At 36.5% G+C, this 17750-nt stretch overlaps 1 protein-coding gene across 18 annotated transcripts in view; it reads right to left on the bottom strand.

Moving 5' to 3' along the window:
* The window catches only part of LRP6 (LDL receptor related protein 6), a 184772-nt gene that overhangs the window by 33350 nt on the left and 133672 nt on the right, over positions 1-17750 (bottom strand). For all 18 annotated transcript variants that reach the window (XR_014081982.1, XM_081589307.1, XM_081589312.1 and 15 more), the window contains 5 exons: positions 14332-14534; positions 11929-12140; positions 10907-11097; positions 3175-3384; positions 872-997 (listed from right to left, as the gene is read on the bottom strand). Coding sequence is in view for 17 of the 18 variants with exons in the window: in XM_081589307.1 (XP_081445433.1) it covers positions 872-997; positions 3175-3384; positions 10907-11097; positions 11929-12140; positions 14332-14534 (942 nt within the window). In the remaining variant the exon portion in view is untranslated. The remainder of the gene's footprint in view (positions 1-871; positions 998-3174; positions 3385-10906; positions 11098-11928; positions 12141-14331; positions 14535-17750) is intronic.

Here is a 17750-nt window from a genome sequence, read left to right as displayed (position 1 = left end):
ATCTTTTTTTCACAGAGATTTATTTTTTAAGTAGTTCTCATCACACAATAAAACATGATTTTAATATTTTTTTCCCACTTGAGCCAACTTTGGGCTACATTTTTACATCAGTTTATGATTATAATTTTAATAGCTACATAAGCTCAGTTATTTTACTAAATCATTTTCCTATCATTAGAAATTGTTTTTAAATTCCTGCCACTGTAGAAAACAGTCTTTTTCCTTCGGTTGAATTCACATAGAATTATCCCCAGCAGGAGAATTTCCAAATTAAGGGAATAATTATAATGCATTTGATGCTACCATACTATGCTTTAACAAAGGGATACACCTTTGTTGTGGTCCTATGAGTAACTGAACCAATTCCACTACAACATTACTACTACTCAGTGATATCTTAAAAAAAAATTTTTTTCTTTTTTTTTTTTTGGCTGGATAAGTTAAGAGAAACAACAGGGAACTGCTGATAGATCTGAACAGAAGAGTATTCTTTTCACTGGATACATTCACAACAATGACACATACACTGACAGAATTCAGTGGATAAAGATTACAGTAGGTGGAATTAATTCTTGTTACCCTTTGAGGGAGGAAAAACTACTTTGTTATTAAGAAATACACTCATTTACAGTTACGAGTTTCCCCCCAAAAGGGCTCTTCTACCTTAGTCCCAGGGTCAGGTTACACCTATCTCTTGTCATGATGAATTCAATCTTAGAATACTCCCAAAGCCTATGATAGTACAGATGTATGAAATACAAGAGACCAATCAAGTTAGGAGAAAGCAATTTCACTGTCAAAGAATGCTAGACTAAGTTTTGGAACATGTGATTGGCATTACACTTTTAGAAGAAAAGAATAACATATTTACCTCCACATAATAGCTCATCTTGAAGAAGAACCAAGTGCATGGGGCAAGAACACCTTGTAGTACCATCTCCCTTTACAAGACAGATATGTGAACAGCCACCATTATCCTGAGCACAAGGGTGCTGTCCTGTAAGAAAAGAGGAAAGAGAAGAGAATGAGAGAGAGAAAAAAGAAAGGGAAAAGAATAGCAAGGTAGGGAGGGAGGAAGAAAAGCCCAGCCAAAATCAATTATTTATGAGTTACCAAGAAAATCAAATGCAAAATTCCTTTGGACTTTATTTCCACTGAATATAATTACTCACACCATCTCTACACAATCTACAAGAAAACAAGGACAATTTAAGACACAAAATATTTATATGTAGCCACTGTCTTTACATATTTATACATAAAATATTTTAAAGTATTTAAAGGTAATGGTACAGCTCATGTTAATTTTTGTGAATAAGAAAAGCTGATTACTCAAAGTAAAAAAATTGCTGGGGAGAATGCTGAAACCTGGATCTTATTCTCTTTAAAATATAAAAATTCTCTTAAAGATTTTTAACTCAGAAATTCTACCTTTCTGAGAGACATAATGATTTTGCTCAAAAAGTGTATTCTAAGGAGGAATCTGCTAAAAATTAAGAGCTGTTAGAAGAAAAAATAAGTTCACATGAATTCAACCACTCAGAGACCATCAAAATTATTTGCTTGGTCAACCGCAAAAGAACTTGTAATGTTACAAACGTTTTATTTCTTCCTATTTGAGTTAAATTAAATAAATACACTGTCAGGCACATTTCAAAGTCCGTCTCATAAGTTATATTTAATGAAATCATTGCTTTGACTTTTCTACTTAGCTCACGTCAAAAGCAACTTGACAGCTATCATCCCAGAATACCAACATCAAATGTGGCCACCCATTTATTATCTGACTCTTGTCAGTAACACATCAGTCCTACTTCAGCGTGTATGGATGAGATGGAGGGAGTCAGCTCTGCACAAACGAGCAGATGTGTAATACTACACAGATGTCCCAAAGCAGACATCGGTCCTTGTATCAGAATGTACAACCTATACATCAGTGTTTCTCAACCTTTTAATTCCAAGACACTCTTGATAAACAATCTCCTTTTCTTTAATGTTTTTAGAAATTTTGAAAATTAAAGGTTTTCTAAATATAAATCATATTCAAGTGTTGAACTATAAAAAAGATACTCCCCCTGAAATTCTGAAAACATCCATAGATTTTCTGCCATAAATAAAGCTCATGTATCAACTGAATACTTAGCCATTACATCATCTCTCTTATTTCTATTAAATACTCAGCATGAATTACATGTCATAACATAGAATGACAATTCTAACTATTAAATCTCAAATACCTCTAATTAACTTCTAAGTTCATGAACAGTGACAACACAATAGAGACTTGAACAAGCTATGGTGTTCTCATTCTTGTTTCCTTCTTAAATACTCCAATTTGATTTGAAAACATTGTGCTGAGAAGTTCAGGAGTAAATACTGCTCTCATTAGTCCTCCATTTTAACATCTGCATTCCTGATATAACTGTGTAAGACCTACAGTAGTGACTGCTGGGAGGGTACATCTGATGACAGATAAAACAGTATTACGTTAATAGAGTTAATAGTATTAATTACTGTTTAATATTAATTTATTAATAATGTTAATACTATTAATACTAACTCTAATATTAATACTATTATATTAACACATATTAACTAAGGCAAGATGACTAGTCATTTTCAAGTTTTCAATAATTTATGGCCACTTTCCTAAGCTGTGAGTTGAAAAACTTAACCAAAAGGGGAAAACAAAAGCACTTATTAAGCATAGTCTTCTCTAAGTTTATACACTAATTTTCAGTTTGTTTTGTTTTTGCCAAAGAATAGGTTTATTTTCATGATAACTATATTCATCATTATATAAATGTTAACTTCTGCTTCTGCTGAAACCATGGGGATCTATGTGAAACAAAAGAAATATTAATATAGGCTTTACACCAGTAGGAGAGAAAGAGAAAACATGAAAAGCAAGTCCTTGCTGTTCCTGGGTGGGGAGATTTTTGAAAATGAGACACACCATTCCTTTCTTCAACTCTTGTTTTATAGGGAAAACATGTTTAACATGAAAAAATTTCCAGGCAAGTCTAAGGTTTTAAAAACATGAAGACTTTTTAAAAATGGCAAAACTAGCAGTGTATGAAAATCTTAAAATAGAAGACACACAACATCTTAATTTTTGTCACTTCTAATAACAAACGTGAATCTTGTGACTAGCAATACACCATCAGCACTTACTATATTCCTGAAGATTCAGCTCCTTTACTGCGTGAATGTCACTAAGCTGGGCAATTCGAGCCTGGACTTTGGTTCTACCCTCTCGACCTGTCATGTCAATTTTTTCAATCATTTGCTGCTGCTTATCAATCCAGTACAGCCAGTTTTCAAACACAGTCAGTCCCACAGGCTGTAGAATGTTGGTGTCTTCTAATACTATTCGGTTGGCCCCTTGGAAAGGAGAATGTTCAACAGAAATGATTCATGTGGTCAAGTCATACATTCAACAGCTATTGACTGAAAATCCTTTAAGATGCTAAAAGTACTGAGAAGGAAAATATGATAAGCTCTCTAGCAGAAAACTTAAAAATCTTTCTGAGAAGAAAAGATATATACATACCAGATAACAGACTAGACATTTAAGTGAAATCAAGAGCAAATAAGTGTCCAATACACAGTAAATACTGAGTTCACAGAAACATAGAAAAGAACTTTAGAGCCAGTTTCAAAAATTTTTTTTAAACCAGTCCATTTTTTTCCAATTAAATCTTATGAGGATCTCTAGTACATAAAACAGAAACCAGTGCTTCTCTATATGAAGTAGTGGTGGTGGGCAGAGCACTGTGTTGTTGGCCACCCACACCTGCTGAGCACACTCACGGCATCTGTGGAGAACAATAGCCTCACTCACTCAGCCACTCAGAACGCTGGAAAAGACTCATGCATTACCTGGTTCAAGCTTCACCTCAAAATAAGTATTTCTACAATACCCCAGACACAAAGCCATCCAGATTCTGGAAAGGCAACCGATTCTGTTGCGGAACTATGAGAGTTTTTTCACACCATATGCTGAAATCTGTGTCCCACTCCTCACCACCCCAACTGCTTCACCCTCATTCATATAGAAAACATACATCCATTTGTTCCCTCTTCCTCCTAATCATCCTTCAAATATCTATAGAACTTTTCCCTGGTTCTTAATTGATGAGTTCAATCCAAGAAAGATACTAGCTTAATACTCTGGAAATATCAGGGGAAGTTCCAGGAAAGAGCCAAGCATAAAGCTAAGCTTAATAAACGGAGAAAGGTGGGGAGATACATATGAGAAGGCACTAAGTCAACATTCAGATCCATGGTGAGTTAAACACAAGTCCACTTACGCTCCCTCCTAAAAATGTACTAAAATGATGGTAAACAATGAAGGCATAAGTAGGCATAAGGAAAAACAGGACATACGAGTAGAAAAGCAATATAAAATTTACAGGCTGGATAAGAGACAAGCAACATATCTAGAATATTAACCTCGTATGAACCTCCTTTCAAGAAGCTAGTAGAGGATGTGATCTCTCAGGGAAAAGGAATGAACCAAAGAAACGGAAACTAGGAAACAGCAGGTTCAGCACCAAGAAGACCAGCAAGTACATCCCCAGGATAACAGTGAAAGGAGGCTAGCCTAGAGCAAGCCAATCCTGACTGACTGAAACAGAATGATAAGGAGGCATGTCTTCAGTGAAACAGGAAAAAAAAGGATGGACTGGTTGCTGCATCTGCATATACTGAAACAATATTTAAATTAGACAAGAACAATTTCAGAGAGGAAAAAAGCTGCAGAAAGAAATGAAGGTGATGGCTGTATTTCCATATCCATAAATAACAAATAATTATGAACTTAAAAATTATGATTTAATTTTTAAAAAATCATAGTTTTTAAGTTGGATGGGATAATTTTTTAGCTGGGTGGATGATAGAAAAGTTCATATGGGTATTTTAGTGATATATGGTTTAAGACAGCAAATCCTCATCTTCCATCAAAAAAAAGTCAAATTGTTATGTCTAAAATTTAAACATCAAGAAGCAGCTGTTTTAAATCAGTTATTTTAAAATGACTCTTGATTAAACCATCAGAGATGCCTCTAAGAGTAGGAACTAACAGGAGGAAGGAGCAGAGCAGTAAACTTGGATTTTGTTACAGGTCAAGTGGAACCACTTGATTTCCACATTTACATGTACTATTTCCATAAAAATTAAAATTTAAACAGCAGCAGAAAGCATGATTAAAAAAAAAAAAGATGAGTTGGTGGTAGTGTAAGGATGGCCTCAACTGAACAACTGGGGAAAATGAGGAGAGGTCAACAGTGTTGCTGGAGGACCCAAGATCTACTCTGAGAGCAGTTAAAAGCACCGGAACCAGCAATGGAAAGACCTACTTACTCAACAAACTAAAGCATATACTAAATCTACTCCAGTATAAAAGACTCTAAGTAGAAAGATAACCCATGACGTAAGTATAGGATTATCTGTGAATATATAAAAGGAAGGGGGGAAAAAAAGAAGAAAACCCTACCAACACTAAATCAACTTTTTTCAGAAAACAGGAAAAAAGGAAATGTTTCTTTTTATGAGGCCAATGTAACCTTGATGGCAAAACTCCAGCAAGTACATTATACTGGTAAGAAAGGAAAATCATGGGGTAATCTTTCTCATGAACACAGATGTAAACATCTTAAAACATTATCAAATAAATCCAGCAATATAAAAAAAGGATAATGTATCATGCCAAGTTTGATTTATTCTACTAAACTAACAAGAGTTCAGTTCAGTCGCTCAGTCGTGTCCAACTCTTTGCAACCCCATGGACTGTAGCATGCCAGGCTCCCCTCTCATCACCAACTCCCAGAGCTTACTCAAACTCATGTCCACAGTCAGTGATGCCATCCAACCATCTCATCCTCTGTCGTCCGCTTCTCCTCCTGCCTTCAATCTTTCCCAACATCAGGGTCTTTTCCAAAGAGTCAGCTCTTCTCATCAGGTGGCCAAAGTATTGGAGTTTCAGCTTCAGCATCAGTCTTCCCAATGAACATTTAGGACTGATTTTCTTTAGGATGGACTGGTTGGATCTCCTTGCAGTCCAAGGGAATCTCAAGAGTCTTCTCCAATACCACAGTTTAAAAGCATCAATTCTTCGGTGCTCAGCTTTCTTTATAGTCCAACTCTCACATCCATACATGACTACTGGAAAAACTATAGCTTTGACCAGACGGACCTTTGTTGGCAAAGTAACATCTCTGCTTTATAGTAAGCTGTCTAGGTTGGTCATAGGTTCTCTTCCAAGGAGTAAGCGTCTTTCATGGCTGCAGTCACCATCTGCAGTGATGCAGTGATTTTGGAGCCCAAGAAAATAAAGTTTGTCACTGTTTCCCCATCTATTTGCCATGAAGTGATGGGACTGGATGCCATGATCTTAGTTTTCTGAATGTTGAGCTTTAAGCCAGCGTTTTCACTCTCCTCTTTCACTTTCATCAAGAGGCTCTTCCATTTCTCTTCACTTTCTAGCATAAGGGGTGTCATCTGCATATCTGAGGCTATTGGTATTTTTCCTGGCAATCTTGATTCCAGCTTATGCTTCACCCAGCCCGGCATTTCACATGATGTACTCTGCATATAAATTAAATAAACAGGGTGACAATATACATTCTTGACATGCTCCTGTCCCAATTTGGAACCAGTCTGTTGTTCCATGTCCAGTTCTAACTGTTGCTTCTTGACCTGCATACAGGTTTCTCAGGAGGCAGGTAAGTGGTCTGATATTCCCATCTCTTGAAGAATTTTCCAGTTTGTTGTGATCCACACAGTTAAAGGCTTTGGTGTAGTCAATAAAGCAGATGTTTTTCTGGAACTCTCTTGTTTTTTCTATGATCCAACAGATGTTGGCAATTTGATCTCTGGTTCCTCTGCCAAGAACAGAACTTCCTTAATCTTATTTTTAAAAGTTACCTACAGAAAAACCTTAACAAAAACTTAATAATGAAGTATTGGATGTTTTCTCCTCAAATCATGGAAGCAAATACAAAATGAAACAAAAATACCTAGGGATTCTATTATTTTGTTCAATATTGTACTGGGGGCGGGGGGCAGGGAGTGGTCCCGTCAATGTAGTAAGGCAACAGGGAAAAAAGGCTGAAAAAGAAAAAAAAAAAACTTTCCTCATTTGTAGACACATGATTCCATAACACAGAAAATTCTATTAATAATTTAGCAAGGTGGTTGAGAACAAACTCAATGTACCAGCGTAGGAGAGGAAAAGAAAAACTGTATTTCTATACTCCAGCCACAGCCAGAAAATGAAATATTAAATATTTAGAATACTTTTTACCACTAGCATTCAAAAGCATTAAATACCAAAGAATAACTCCAATGAAAGATAGGCAACCTCGACAGAGAAAATTACAAAACACTAAGGGAAATTAAAGTTTTAAATATATGGAGGAATATACCATGTTCATTAGTCTTCATTAGAAGACTAATATTATAAAGAGAACAATTTTTCCTAAATTGCTATAAAATTTAAGGCCACTCAGAATTCTACCAGGTTTTTTGTTTTTGGTGGAAACTCAAGAGGCTGATTTTAAAATGTATATGGAAATACAAAGTGTCAACAACTGCCAAGGTAATCTTTGGTAAGAAATATTAAGGTAATACTAATCAAGGTAAGAAATACTAAGGACATACACTGCTAGATAAATCTGCTATAAAGTTTTAATAATTAAGATAATACAAAGACAAGGTGATCAAGGGAACATTAGGGCCCAGAAATTAACTCACACAAATATAATCATTTTATTTACAACAAAGGTAACAGGAAAGAAGAGTAGGGGAAGAATGGTCTTCTCAAAAGAAATGGTACTGAATCAGTCACATGGAAAACAAAATTAAACCCCTGTCTCACATCGTACACAAGAATAAATTCCAAATGGATTAGAGATCCAAAGTAAGACAAGTTAAACAAAAAAAACGTTGGGAAAAAAACACAAGAAAATATCTTTGTAACTAAGCAGTAGGCAAAGATTTCTTAAGCATAACATAAAAGGCACTAATCATACAGGGAAAAATAGGCTGTGCAACACTAAAAGTATAACTTCTTTTCATCTAAAGACACCACTGGGAGAGTGAAAAGGTAAATCACAAGCAAAGATCTATATAAAACATATCTTTCTCTATAGAGGCAAGTATAAAGCTGTACCAGAAATTATTACAGATGACTTTTAAATGGAAAGATACAGCACAGTCATAAATGAAAAGACTGAATTCTTTAACCATAACAATTCTCCCTGAATATGTATCTTAGTAATGCGTTAATACACTGAATAAAGAATTTGTAGAAATCAGTAATAGAAAAATGGGCAAAAACTAAGGATTGCAATTCACAGAAGAAACACAAGTGACCAATAAATTAATTTCAATATCAAATAGAAAAGTTCATATTTTATTAATAATCAGATATACCTTTAAAACTATTGGATTGGTAAAAATTCAGAAGTCTAACAGTACCAAGCATTAAAGGAGAAACTCATATACTTCTGGAGGGGATGTTAAACTGATACAATCACTTTGGAGAGCAGTCTGAACAGATATATTCCAGTTGAATATATACATACCACATTACATGGCAATCCCATTACTAGGTTTAGACTGCTGCTTTTAATGGAAAAAAATTGGAAACAGCAGTTTAGATAGAAAAATAGAAGTAGAGAAATTGTAGAACGATCATACAACGAAACCACTATTTAGCAAAATAACTAACATAGATTTGTGGATCAGTAGGGATTGTCTCAAAACTGATACATCTGAAAAAGGCAAGTGACAAAAGAATACATGAGACTATATTATTAAGTTTAAAAAGTAAAAAAGCTTAAATTTGTATCAATATACACAGTAAAAAATACACACACACAGAGCAAACTGTGCATGGCAAAGAAACACGCCAAAAGTTGCCTCTTTAAGAAAAAGGAAGGAAAACAGAATTGGAGAAGGAGACACAAGAGCTTCAAATTCTCCCTATGTCTTTCTTCAAGAGAGGAGGAAGGGAGGTTCAAAAGCAAATATGGCCAAACACTAAGATTTAACCAAGTTGGATGGCAGAAATTCTGTACTTTCTGTATGTTAGAACCATGTCATAATTAAAAGTGGAGAAACGAACAAAAAAAATGTATAGAAAAAAAGAAAGCTAATTCATTAAAATGTCAATAGTATCAGTAATGATAGTGTTTTAGATTTTCTTCTTTTTTATTTTCTAAACTGTCTAAAGAACATGCATCACCTCTATTAAACAAAAAAAAATCCTAAATGAAGAAAAAAGAGAAAAGGAAAAGTAGGGGAAAAAAATCCACTGACATATTAGTGAGGGCTAAAACAAGGATATAAGTAACTATTAAACAAATGAGATGGGATATAAGAGATACATGTGATCAGTTAAAGGAAAGAATATACTATGCAAGGTGTGTGCATGACAGTTTGGAATCAAAGAAGACATAATGGAAGGGAGTCTTTTGAACCTGAAAAGAGAACTTGTTAAGTTTTTGAAAAATTACAAATACAGTGAAATATATAAAAATTTAAATGATACAGAAATACTCTTAACATATTAGCATGCTAAACTTTTAAATCTTTCTCAAGATATATTTGTTTGCATATTTTTCAAGGAATACACAAACATACATGCTTATTAACAGTATATACATATATTATATGTGTAATGTGTGTGTGTATATATATATATATATATATATATATACACACACACACACGTATGTCTGTGTATAGGATATATTGCATTTTTGGAGGCAATCTGCCAGTGTATATAGTATATAGTGTGTGTGCATATATATATATGTGTGTGTGTGTGTGCGTATATATATATATAATATAGTTTTAAATTTTAAATAAAACTAAATCTTAGAAACATTATTACACAACTTAATTTTAAAAAATCATCCTTCTATGTCACTACACACCTCATCTATTGAATGACTAATATTTCACACACTTAATATACTCAGATGTATTTCTGTGTACATATTACAAAGAATACTCAGCAAATACCCCTGTACAACTAGTTCAGTATGTCTGTGAGAAAGCTCTCTGAAACAGAAATTCACCGGCACATTTCCCTCTGAAAAGGTTCTACCAATTTCCACTTCACAAAAGTATATGAGAGCATGCCACTTGTTACCTTTCTGGCCAATGCTGGGAGTAATCAACTTTATATTTTATGGCTCTCATATAGTGTATTATTTTAATTTCATTTCCTTGATCACCAGTAAGGCCACATAGAGTATTTGGACTTCAGAAACTGGGGATATGGGAACAACTGTGATTGTAAACAGAGGATTGCAGAGAAATGAAAAAGTACATTTGAAGATCAACATATTATTTAATTTCACTAAAACACATCAGGAATGTTAAGATCATTTGCATTTATGATGAGTTTGTGAAAGACAAATACCAACTTAAGCATTCAACCAGACTTCTTCCTTTGGGTTATGAGACTACCCTGGAGGGTTTTTTCAGTATGGCAGTGACATGATTAGAAACCATGCTTTGGAAAATTAATTTAGGAACAGTGTGTAAACTTCCAGGGAGGAAAAATCAACAGGGAGGAGACTAATCATAGGCTAGAATTCAGGCCAGAGATGATGAGAAGAAAACTAGAGTGGAAGAATTAGAAAAAGAGAAGAGATGCATTAGAAACATACTATTTAGAGAGCCCAAATCAAGAAAATTGGCAAGTTATTAGATAACAGATGGAGTAATCATGTCGATGGTTAAAGAAAAAGTGCTTCCCAACCAACTTGCTGCTGACTACTCTTAGTGAATAAAACTGTGAAGAAATGTGTACAATACAACAGAAGGAAAATACAAATGCTATCAGTGAATTATCTCAATTACTGAAACAGAAATAATATTTCTCAGGTACCTGAGAGATCACTGCTTTCAATTCGCCGGAGGTCTGAATCAGCCCAGAAGAGTTTGCCCAATCTGCTATCAAGAGCTAAAGCAACTGGTTTACTTAAACCACTGAAAAAGAGGACCTCCCGTTCTGTTCCATCTAAAGCAGCTCGTTCAATTTTGGGAGACCTTTCCTGAAGATTGGTAAAATACATATACCTGAAGAGAAAGGAGGAAACTCTAAGTTTACTCAAGTAAGAAACCACACAAAATGAAAATATTTGTTAAGACAAAAGGAAGAAGAATAATATTCTTAAGTGTAATTTTTTAAGGTTTTAGAGTATTTTTTAAAGATCATGGAATATATTTCTTAATTCAAAAATAGTAACAAATGTTGCACATAAGTTCTTAGGGAGTTAACTTTCAGGAATTAATAAAACAAAATGTTAGACACAGGCACACTTACGCTTTTGGAATAATACGATAAATAAAAGATAACAGCAGTAATCAGATTTGGACACAAACTTTCAAATTTCTTTTCTAGTCCATTTCATAACTGAAAATAAGTTATATGTGAATTATTTCTTATATTTAACTTCTTCAGTTCATCTCTTTCCTGTAACTCTTTTGAAGTAAGCCACTTTCCTTGCTGAATTCCTTATCATTCATTCATATTCAATTAAGTACTATTAATTGAATGCAAAGCTCTGTATTAAAGACATACTAGTTCTTATCATAAAGGAACCTAAAGCCGAGTAGAAAATATAAGCCTGAAAATAATCGAGTATAAGGTAAACTGGAAAGTACTAAAGAGGCACGAATACAGACTAGTGGGCATTTAAGAGAGGAGGACGTCACATTTGGGGGATCAAGGGGATTTGGTGGAGGACGACATGGTTCCAGCAGTTCTGGAGGTATGGGTAGAAATGACCGGTAAAGCAGTAGTGACTAAGGAAGGACATTCCAGGCAGAAAAACAGAGAAAGCAAGAATATAAATGGGATAAATACGAAGGCTGATGAGGGTTTCAGATTCCCCCTTGGTAACATACCCTTTTTCTGGGTTTACCACAATGGCTCGAGGTCTGTCTTGCTCGCCCTTTAATACCACTCCAATTGATCTCCCATCTAATCTCGTTACATTAATGACATTGGTGGCCTCGCAAGTCCAATAGATGTAGCGGCTATAAATATCAATGCTGAGGTCATAGGGCTGGATTTCTAGGTTCTGATTCGGAACTGAGCTCACAACCACAGTAAAGCCCTAAGGAGAGAAAAAGAAACATACACAGAACGTGAGACCCCAAGCCAGACAGCCCTGAGATGACTCACAAACTTACGTGTATGTGGTCACACACCTGAGTGGAATGCTGAAGTCTCAAGGGACATTTCTTAGTGAACATTTCAAACGTTCCCTTGGTTATTATGACATAAAGGAGAAGAGAGACAGAGGCTGTTTTAGTTGCTCTAAGAACATGACAGTGCACTGATGAGAGATGGGAGTGAGAAGGTGGCAGCTGCTTCCTATAAACTAGAGACAGCTGTGGCTAGAAGAACACACTAGAAATAGCTCTAAAGCAGTGGTGCTCAACCAGGAGCAATTCTGCATTTGCAAGTGCCCCTGGAGAAGGTAATGGCAACCCTCTCCAGTATTCTTGTTGGAGAATCCCATGGACAGAGGAGCCTGGCAGGCTACAGTCTAGTCTACAGGGTCGCAAGAGTCGGACACGACTTTGCGACTAAACCACCACCTATCAGGGACACTGGTCAATGTCTGGAGACATTTTTGACTGTTACACCTATGGGGGTATAACTGGCTTTTAAAGGGGCAGGGGCCAGTGCATGCGTGCCTAGTCATGTCCAACTCTTCACAATCCTTTGGACTGTAGCCCGCCAGGCTCCTCAGCCCATGGGATTTTTCAGGCAAGAATACTAGAACAGGTTGCCATTTCCTTCACCAGGGCATCTACCCAACCCAGGGATGGAATCTGTGTCTCCTGCATTGCAGGTGGATTCTTTACCTGCTGAGCCGTTGGGGGAAGCCTTGCTAAACATTCTTTAGCCTTGCTAAAATATGATGTATAGGTCAGACCGCCCCCACACAGAATTATCCAGCCAAAAATGTCAATAGTGCGGAAGTTGAGAATCTCTGCTCTAGAGACAACAGCAGTTAGTCAGGGCTACAAACCACACCTATCAATCATGTCCTCTAATCCTAAAATCTACCCCCTCAAAACAATAAAAAAAAAAAAACAAGGCAAAAAACAGCCACTGTTCCTCTGTTTTATCTGAATAAATGGTATTTTATTTACTTGGTATCTCCAAGGTAACACTCCTTAACGATGCTGTCTCATTTATTTGCTACATCCTTGGCTATATAACAACAGTTACAATTTCAATCAACTAGTTTATCGGTCAATCAGTCCTGACCTACACAGTGTAAAGTACATCTGTAATATACAGCTATAACTATACCTTAAATTATATCTCAGCAGACCTAAATACATTATCTCCTTGCTCTTTGTCAGATAAGATATGAAAAAAAAAAAAACCTAGCAATCTAATTTTCATACATTAAAAATCTAACATTAGTGCTACAAGGAAGATGACAAATAATTATTTACAGTGATCCTGGTGTAATTCTGCTTGGACACAGAAAGAAAGCAAAGAATTATGGACAGTGGTGTGTGACTCATGATTAGAATGTAAGCACAGATAAGATGTGTTGATAATATTTTCATTCCTATGCCACAGTCACGAAGTAATATTTACCAAAACAAAACAAAACCAAAAACCATTAGATTAATAACAACGTATCTTAGATGCTTTTAATTTTACTGAGATTGTGTTTTATGTTTCCCATTCTCTGAAACTTTTAAATAATAGTTACTAGTAAAAGAACAATTATTAATCAAGTACCTATCATGTAATAGGTAATGGGCTATGTGCTTTACATTCCTTTCACCTAAAAATTCATAAGAATCCTAGTGAGTGACAGCTGAGATTAGAACCAAGGGTCTATTTGCTTTCAAAGTTTCCAACACTCCATGTAAACGAAACAAAAAATAAAATGGAATATAAATGGATATGGGTGGCACTGACAAAGTCATTCTAATATATGAGCAGACGTTATTTTAATACAATACAATCTTCATTTCAATAGCATTAGCTAACAACTGTTTACTCAAAGATCATTTAGGAGAGAAAAAAAGCTGCCAGGTTCAGAATTTCAGTTTCTCTCTCTCACACACACACACACACACACACACACACACACACGCACGCACACACACACACACGCACGCACACACACACACACGCACGCACGCACACACACACACACGCACGCACGCACACACACACACACGCAGAGTCATGACATAAGTAAAATAGGATGGTTGGTTGGTCCAATAACTACACAGAAGGACTGGGTTTTGAACTGAGCCCTGGATTACCTGGCTGCCATCTTCTTGTGCTTTTCGGATCATGTTTTGTCGTGAGTCAATCCAATAGAGTTGTTTGTCCAGGGGGTCATAGTCAATGGCCCGGACATTCCGAAGGCTGTGGATAGGAAGGATGATGTCAGGGCTCTGCTGTTCATCAATCACCATGCGGTTGATGGCGCTCTTCTGACTGAAGAGCAGGAAAGTAGTTGGAGCTTAAAGAGAGAAAAAAGCAAATATGAAACAGTTATCCTAAGTCTCAGATCACTCAAAGATTTGATCAGCCTGTTGCCTGTATCTCACAAAAAACAGACATGTATGTTGAAGACTTGTATGAGACAAAGCCCTTTGGAATGCTTCCAGAAATCTTCGAGGAAACACTGACCACACTCTGGTTACTAAACCAGTTATGAATTTACGCCATGACACAGCCAACTAGCCAGTTTTTCTCTGTCTTGTCCACAGTGGCATCATCACAGGACACCTGATTTCATTGAAGCATCTGACAAAACAAAATTCCCCTGTCTACCAAGTGAATAATCCTAACTCCTCCATCATCTATATTCTTGTAGGTGAAAAGAAATCTGGGTCTCCATAGGTCAGAAAAGAGACTTCAAGATTGGTTTTAGTCTCAGTTCTCACATGATTTAGTCACTTGATCTTAACTACAGCCTTCAACCTCTTTGGGTCAAAATATACTCAACTAGAAGGTTATAGTTATGCTGTCCTGCTCACTGAGTTGCTGTAAGAATTTTATAACATAAGTAAAAATAAAACGGTAAAGTACTATGTCAATTATACAATGTTATTGTTGTTGTTTAGTCACAAAGTCATGCCTCTTTTACAACCTCAAGGACTGTAGCCCACCAGGCTCCTCTCCATGGGATTCTCCAGGCAAAAATACTGGAGTGGGTTGCAATTTCCTTCTCCAGAGGATCTTCCTGATCCAGGGATTGGACCCACATCTCCTGCCTTGGCAGTAAGATTCTTTACTACTGAGCCACCAGGGAAGCCCCAACTGTACAATACTTGAACAAAAAAACTATAAGGCATTATATAAATGTCAAGTAAAAATAGCTATTGTTTCTTATTATCAGTAGTGGCAATAATAAATGTGATGTTAGTAGGAACAGAACAAACCCTCATGGGTGGTAGATACAGGCTTTGTTTTACACTGTGGGGATGTAATGGTTGCAAGGAGAGGGAACCATTAAAAAAAAAAGTCACACACGAAGTTGATGACTGAAGTCTATGAAACAGGGAAAAGCAGCTGAGACAACATTTCCCTGTCCCAGGGACTAGGCCTCTGATTACTATGCAGTCATCTTTAATGGAGGAGAGTATCTAAAAAAGAACACCATCTGACAATGCTACCAAAAACTTCAAAGTCTAACAGTCTTTTTTAAAATCTTCATTAAAATAAATGTAAAAATCCCCAAATTATACTCTCTTCTCTTGTTGCTCAGTCATCACCTAAATCCAGCAGAAATTTTGTCCTTATCAGGGATCTAAACATAAATAGTCAAAACAGGACTCCTTGCTTTATTGTCCCCTAAGCATCATTCTTCACAGTGCCCTTACTTGTGGTTCCCTGGTTGATGTTACACCTATACCCAAATGTACATCAGCTTAAATCTTGAAGAAATCATTGCTTCTCACAAAGAAACTTGGTATTCACAACCCTGAAATTCTGCTTTAAGTTCCCCACTGGCTCAAAGTCCACACCCAGCTTGGAAGATTTAGAAAATATTACAATGACTCCACTGAACTCTCCATTGTGTAGAGTCCACAGCACATTGATTTAACAACTTTCAGCAATTTTAGTAGAACCAACACCTTAAGTAGTAAGAATACATGTCACAACAGAGTAGTTAACAACAAGTCTCCCATTTTTTAAAAAAAGAATTATTTTTTGGCAGTACTACTTCCTTGCAAATCAAGAAAATAGAAAAAAAAAAAAAAAGAAAGAAAGAAAGAAAAAGGTCCTGAATGGTAAGCTTCCAACAAAATAGCATATTAAGACATACAATGAAACTCAGATGAAAGACCCCACAGTTTTAGCTGCCAAATTTTCCTGGGAAATAATTTATCAAATATATATTTGGCTCCTAGTTATGTTTCACTTTGTACTGTTTTTTTCTTTGAGTGAAATTTTAACCTTTAATAAGCTTTCATGATTAGGTGTTCTAGAAACACAGATGATGACAAAGCCAAATATGGCTCCAAATAAATACTCAGTTCAAAAAGTCTATGGATGACATTAATTACAGTTGGCTCAAGAGTTCCAGGAGGAAGCTGATGTTCTGACTTATTTACAAAAGGGACAAAGAATACGCAGTTCCATAAGCCTAAACCCATGCTAATTTACGTCACCTCCAACCACCACTCCCTCGTCTCCTGCAGAAGGCTTTCAAAACGGTTCTGTCGGCTGTCTCAGTGTTGCACTCCCAGATGCAGAAGCTGGAGAAGGTGTAAGCAGGCAGGAGCTTTTCAGCTCTCCTCTGAAGACACAAGTGTTCGCCCAAAGCTCAAAGAAAGGTACCACTCTGGTATAAGAACATTGTAAGTGACAAGCCCAAGCCCACCACGTTGGACTGTGCCACCTCTGAGCTGTGCCAAAGGCCTCGAGTAGGGACTGAAGCCCAGGCCACACCTGGGTAGCCAAGTCAAGAATCTGTGCAGCTGCATGTGCCCAGAGGAAACACCTTTTCTCAATCTACACAAAGCTGCCACAGAGGCCAACCGCTTCAGTACTGAACACAGGATTACACAATGTGGCCTCCTGCTTCCTCTCTGACTTAATCTCTTCACACTCTGTTCCAGAGACACTGGCCCCCAGGTGTTTCTCCAACACGCCAGACATGTTCCCCGCAGGGCCTCTGTATCTGCTGTTCCCCTCTGCTTGACAGGTCTTCTCCCAGAGAGCCAGCACAGCTCATTTCCTCACCTCCCTCAGTTCCTGACATAGTGTCACTTTCACGCCAGGACTTCTCTCATGATCCTATTTAACATCAAGATACTCCTACTCACCCTTTCCTGCTCATAATTTTCTCCGTTAACACTCATATCCCTCTACCTCACGATATATTTACTTATTTAGTTCATTATCTATCTCGATGGAATGGAACCTCCACAAGGGCAGGGATTAATGTCTGTTTCATTCAGCAATACATTCTTCATTGGCTCAAATAATGCCCAGTGTGGATTAGCTGTTCAGTAAATATTCACTGAAAGAATACATGCATAAACAAATGAAGAAACAAGCATGAGATGACATCATTAAGGAGAGCCCTGTAGCCATGATTTTGAAAGAAAACAAAATTATTTCCAAGAACTGGAGGAAAAAAAGAAACAAGCATTTACGTAGAACCTCCAGCATGCCACACATCATACTAGATGTCTTCTAGTTCCCCAAATTATTCCACTTTATA

Source organism: Giraffa tippelskirchi, chromosome 4 (genome assembly GCF_054371585.1).
Source record: "Giraffa tippelskirchi isolate mGirTip1 chromosome 4, T2T-mGirTip1v1.2.pri, whole genome shotgun sequence".
Lineage (NCBI taxonomy): Eukaryota > Metazoa > Chordata > Mammalia > Artiodactyla > Giraffidae > Giraffa > Giraffa tippelskirchi.
The sequence above is the reverse complement of the archived record's forward strand: the minus strand, read 5'-3'. Positions and strand labels throughout refer to the sequence as shown.